The sequence below is a fragment of the Saprolegnia diclina genome, assembly GCF_000281045.1.
Source record: "Saprolegnia diclina VS20 unplaced genomic scaffold supercont1.5, whole genome shotgun sequence".
In the NCBI taxonomy this organism is placed as follows: domain Eukaryota; phylum Oomycota; class Saprolegniomycetes; order Saprolegniales; family Saprolegniaceae; genus Saprolegnia; species Saprolegnia diclina.
The window spans coordinates 420,350-425,669 of record NW_008246072.1 but is presented as its reverse complement, the minus strand read 5'-3'; the positions used below and the strand labels follow the sequence as shown (position 1 = coordinate 425,669).

General features: G+C 58.8%; 3 protein-coding genes across 3 annotated transcripts; all 3 read right to left on the bottom strand.

The window, feature by feature from the left end:
* Positions 1-170: 170 nt before the first annotated feature.
* On the bottom strand, positions 171-1,251 carry SDRG_02238 (hypothetical protein; the record flags this gene model as incomplete). Its single annotated transcript, XM_008607814.1, has 2 exons — positions 171-188; positions 526-1,251. 2 exons carry the CDS (start codon positions 1,249-1,251, stop codon positions 171-173), a joined length of 744 nt encoding a protein of 247 aa, XP_008606036.1.
* A 493-nt stretch (positions 1,252-1,744) lies between these two features.
* Positions 1,745-2,364, bottom strand: SDRG_02237 (hypothetical protein; the record flags this gene model as incomplete). Its single annotated transcript, XM_008607813.1, has 1 exon — positions 1,745-2,364. A coding segment is annotated over one exon (618 nt), but the record flags the coding sequence as incomplete, so codon positions are not given.
* A 192-nt stretch (positions 2,365-2,556) lies between these two features.
* Positions 2,557-5,270, bottom strand: SDRG_02236 (hypothetical protein; the record flags this gene model as incomplete). Its single annotated transcript, XM_008607812.1, has 1 exon — positions 2,557-5,270. One exon carries the CDS (start codon positions 5,268-5,270, stop codon positions 2,595-2,597), a length of 2,676 nt encoding a protein of 891 aa, XP_008606034.1. The 3' UTR covers positions 2,557-2,594.
* Positions 5,271-5,320: the final 50 nt, after the last annotated feature.

Here is a 5,320-nt window from a genome sequence, read left to right as displayed (position 1 = left end):
CTATCTATCTATCTATCTATCTATCTATCTATCTATCTATCTATCTATCTATCTATCTATCTATCTATCTATCTATCTATCTATCTATCTATCTAGCCTTCTTCCCAAGCGTCGAGCGGCTGTCCAATCCAATGTCGCGCCATTTTACTGGCATTGATGTACCGATCGGCTCAATGAAAGGCTTGCGTCTATGCCGATGCGTTATTGATTTGCCAAACAACATTGTCATCGCTCAAGAACGATGCACCTCCACGACCATCTGCATGCTCATCATGCAATGTAGGCGGTCTAATGGTCATACCGCCGCCGTTCCGCAAGCCGCCAGCGGAACGAGAGAAACCGAGTGTGCAGGTTCGTTCATGTAGACAGTAGACGAGTGCGACGTGTAAACTCGACGTCGCGCCGACGGGCATCTGCAATGACGTCGCGCAAGGCAGTCATTTGCAGCGGTGTGGGGCCATTACCACGCATGGCACGAACCAAGTGGCAAAGTCTCTGGTTCGATGACGTGGCAGCACGTCGCACGGCCATAAAGTCCGAGGTGCCCGCCGTGAGCAAGAGCAGCGCGGCAATTGCTACATCGTGTGTGCAACCATTCGTTGCAACGTAGCAAACGGCCGTATGCACGTACACGTGCCACGACGACAATTTGGGTGTTTGGCGCTGCCATAAAAAGAGCGGTAGGCTGGCTTGCAGTTGGCTATGGTGCGAAAGGGCCGTGACGAGCGGCGGGGCGTAGACATACGAGAGGATGCTATCGACGAGTGGCGATGGCAGTAGCACCTCGAGTACGGCATGCACCCCCGGCTTGACAGCGCGGTCCATGCACCATGCATCAATCACGAGCGCGGCCTCCAGCGTTGACATTGCTGTTGTAAGAAAGACAGCGGTGCGAAGCGCCGTTTGCATGAACGACCAGTACCTGTCGAGGACGTCGGGCAGCCATGTCGACGACGCATGGTGACGCACCAACGTAGCCAGGACGCGGACGCGGAATGCAATGTGACAGCGCAGTTGGTGAAGCAACGTCGATGTTTCCATGCGCTGGACCACGTGCGCGGCCATGTCGGCGACAACGCTGGCCGCTGCAGCGTGGCCTTCACTCCACCATGAGCGCGTCAGAAAGCGGCCCATGAGCTCGACATCACCGATTATCCACAGGACCGAGGCAAGTGCACTTTGCATAAGGGGGTTGGGTGCCGGAGACGACACCGAAGACGGGACCATGTTGGCGGCCAATGGAAGCGCCATCGTTGCGAGCTCTATCAAGGAGCCATAGCCGAGGTGCTCGACGAGATCGCCTGCTGCATTGGCCCGCAGTAGCGCCAGTGTCGAATCGAAACCAAGGACGTGTACCCGCCGAGAGTGTGGCCAACACACGAAGTAGCAGTGGCCGTGTGGCGTTTCCCGAGGTGCGTCTCGAAAAACGACGCCGTTGACTGCGCGGCAGGCATCCAGTAAGACCGAAGTGGTCTCGCACGCCGGGTGGAACGCTGCGTGAAGCGCGCCATTGGCCTCGTGTCGTCGAGACGCTGCGTGCTTCCGGACAAGCGCAACGTCCAAGCCGCCAGAGAACGCGAGCCAATCCGCAATGGTCTTGTCTCGTCCCACAAGAGCGCTAAAGACGGGCTCTGTCTGCGCTGCCTGCAGCTGAATGGAAAATGCAATGTCCGACTCGGACAGTTGTGCGACGGCACGACGGAGGTCGTCGATCGAAGGCATTGGCGGCGGCGCCCACCGAAATCGTAGCGTGGGTCTTCCTTCTGTGTACATGAGGTGGTACACGGCAACGATGCGGTGGCCGGCGTCGATCGGCGCAACTGACACAGTCGCTGTATTGTAGAGCGCCATGTAGTCGCCATTCGAGGGTGCAGCGACGATCAACTGGTCACTGCCATATGAAATGGTTATCGCGCCACCGGTGCAGTCAGACGGGAAAAAATAGACGAGTGTTCCAAAGGTATTGGGCGGTGGAGATGACGGCACGATTGCTGATGAATTGCCAACGATATCGATCGCGAGATGGACCAACTCGTAGGTACAGGCGTGTGGCTGCGGCTGCAGTGGTGCTAGGATTTCGCGCAAAATGGAATCGTCGAGGGGGGCATCACGAAAGTCCACAATGTTTGATGGCAGCAGTACGGGTGTACCTGGGTACAGCGCCGTGAGTGATTGCACTTGGTCACGTGGCATGGGCCACACAATGTCGTGGCCGGCAATGGTCACCCGAACGTCGAGCGGTGTTGCATTGCGGCGGCGCGGGTTGGCCCGTGGGTTGTACCAATGACAGTGGGCGACCGTGGCCGTCCGCAGCAGTTGTCGCAAGTCTACATCGCGCCGCTCGGTGCTTTGGACGGTCCTGGCCATGATAAATCGAATCTGAAAATATGTGAAACTGTCACGTAACGCCTTTGCACCGCCTTTCCCGTGACGTGGCGCGCTCTGGTGCGTGAATAGGATCCATGCATCACACTTTCTTGTGCAACATGAAAGAAGGGATCCATGGTACCTTTCGCAACAGTATACTGCCGCAGGCAATGATCAGCGATATATGTCAACGAGTATACATAAAGCTTAGTTAGTGTTGAACACCCCTAAAGGGCCTTTGGTGTATACAGGAGCGTTTCGTTCAAATCCTCGAGCGCGTCACGTACTGCATCGATGCGGTTCTTGGACGCTACGTAGTCGAGCACGAACGGAAATTGCATCCGTGATCCGGTCTCTGGCTTCATGTCGTGCGAAATGACAGGGGCGCCACGTCGCGTCGGATACCGGCCAATGTGCCCAGCGCGCACGTACTTGAGAAAGTACTCGCACGCGTGCCCGAACGTCGAGCCCCTCGTCGGGTGCCAAAGTCGATTGCTCGTCGATTTATCCATGAAGCAAAGAAATGTGCCACATGTATAGCATCGGCACCACCACGCGAGTTGTGGCAGTGGCGGCCCGCGCAAGGCGGCTTTGACGTACGCCCTTAGCTCTCGAAAGCAGCGCGTGGCCACGTCGACAGCAAGCGCATGGCAGCCCATTTCGACGCACGCGTCATGAAGAGGCATGAGCATGTCCATGATGTACGTGATCGGCGACGCGTGTTTGGCTTGCTGTGCGTACACGCGCTGAAGCACGGTCTCGAGCGCCGCAAAGTCCTTCAAGTAGTAGCAGATGCGCAGAGCACTGGTCGCGAGGATCGCGCGATCGCACAAGCTCGTCTCGTCCGAGAGCGCAGTCAGCGGCAAGCTCCGCGGTAGGCTGTCCAGGGCGACGGCCAGTACGTGCGACGCTTGGTCCACCGTCACGGTCAAATTAGGCGACGAGAGCGCAGTTGCCCAATGACGCGTCTCAAACGATGCTGCGTTCCGCTCAAACAGCCAATCAAACGGTGGCGTCCCGGCGGTGAGCGCCATGAGCGCCGCGTCGTCGTCGGCGGTGCAGCCGATCGGCGGTGCGCGATACACATCGACGGCCAAGTCGATGTACGGCTGCAGCGAAAAGGACAACGACGTGTTGCGCAATGCATAGAGCGCCACTGGGAGGGCCTTCGACAAGCTTGGATTGCCCGCCACAATGCTCAGAAACGGTGTTGCGACATGCACAAAACTGTCGACGATCGCCAGCACCGGTGCGGGCAACCGTGAGGCGAGGACGCGGCCGATCGTGGGGTCGCCGCCTTGCTCGTCGATGCACGAGAGTAGGGGCAGCGCATGGACAAGGTACTCGGTCGCATGGTCCATCGTAGCCGTGCCACAGCGCGCGAGCAGCCGATGCAGCCCGTCGTGGAGGAGCTCGACGCCGTGTGGCCACGCGGTACGAAGCTCTGTGTTCCAGAGAAACGTCGCTAGCAAGCGCACGTACATTGCATCGTCACCGATGCGCGTGGCACCGGCGTCGATCTGGCACAAGACGTGAGCCGCGACCGCGCCAAAGTCGAGTTCGTCGACGACGTCGGCAAACCAATAGCTCACGTCGTCCGGGCTGGGCCAAAACAGCTCGGCGGTTAGGGTCGTGAGAAAGGACATCGTGAGCTCATTGTCGCGAAGATGGTGCAGAAGCACCAAACCCGTACGGTACCACAACGTGTTTGTGACGGACAGTCGGTACATGAAGCGCTTGGACGTGCCGTTGGTTGGTGGCGCGACAGCGCGGCGCCAAAGCAGAACGACCGCGGCCGCGACGGCTCGAAGCGATGGCAGACCAAGCAAGTCGGTGCTTGTTCCCGCGGTGTAGGCAGCCATCAAATCAAGTGTACGGTCGAGACCGACAAAGTACACGCGGTGCGCCTTGGGCCAAACGGCGAGGTACGCGCGTTTGGGCTTGGGGTGCAGTTTGGCCTGGCGCGAAGCATACGACCAACTCGGCTCGACGACTTTCATTGGCTCTGGAATGAACCATCGCATGCCATAGTAGCGACTACAGGCCTTTTGCACCTCCGTCGGGACGTTGCACGCGGGGTGGAACGTGTTGGGCAATCCATCTCCGACGAGTGCAACGTCGACGGCGTCGGTGGCGACGAGATACGCCACGATGGCCTCTTCTCGCTTTGTCAACGACTCGAAGGTCGACGTGTGGCTCGACAAGTACAATGGCATAGCAACGTGGGTCAATATAGCGACATCGGCGGCGGCAGCTCGCATGCTAGCGACTGTCGGTGTCGGCAGTGGTGCCATCGACTTGACGAGGCCCGGGACATCGCATTCATACCTGTACGAAGAGTGGTGCAGACGGTACACAAGCGCAGCGCGGTAGCCCGACACAATGGGCATCACCGAAACGTCGCAGGCCGAGTACAAGCTCACGAGAGAGTCGTCGACCGTCTCATATGTGGTCGATCGATCGTCGTCGCATGTGATGGTGACCGCGCCACCACGCGCGGTAGACGGAAGCATCTGCACCATTGTACCAAACGTGTGATCTTCGGGCTCGACGTCGCGTGTCCAAGCGAGGACAGACCCGCGGCGGTCGATGACGAGATCGCTAAACGACGTACTAAATTTTCCCCACGGATGCAGTGCCGAGAGCTGCTGCGCACGCAGCGCGCCGTCCACGAGCTCGTGTGCACTTGCACCGACAAAGGAAATGTCGGACGACGGAATGCGCATGGGCTCGGCCGGGTACTGCGCCGCGAGCGCCGCCAACTGCGTCTCGGAGAGTGGAAACGTGAGCTCGCCGTCGATGGCCTTGATGTAAAGACGCGGTGCGATCGGCAGCGGCGACGAGGACCGCGTGCAGTGTACGGAATTGACGGCGTATGCCAACTCGAGCATTTGTGTCGACATGATCGTTGGGTGGTACGTTGAACAATGGATGCCAGTGTGGGGCATGTAGC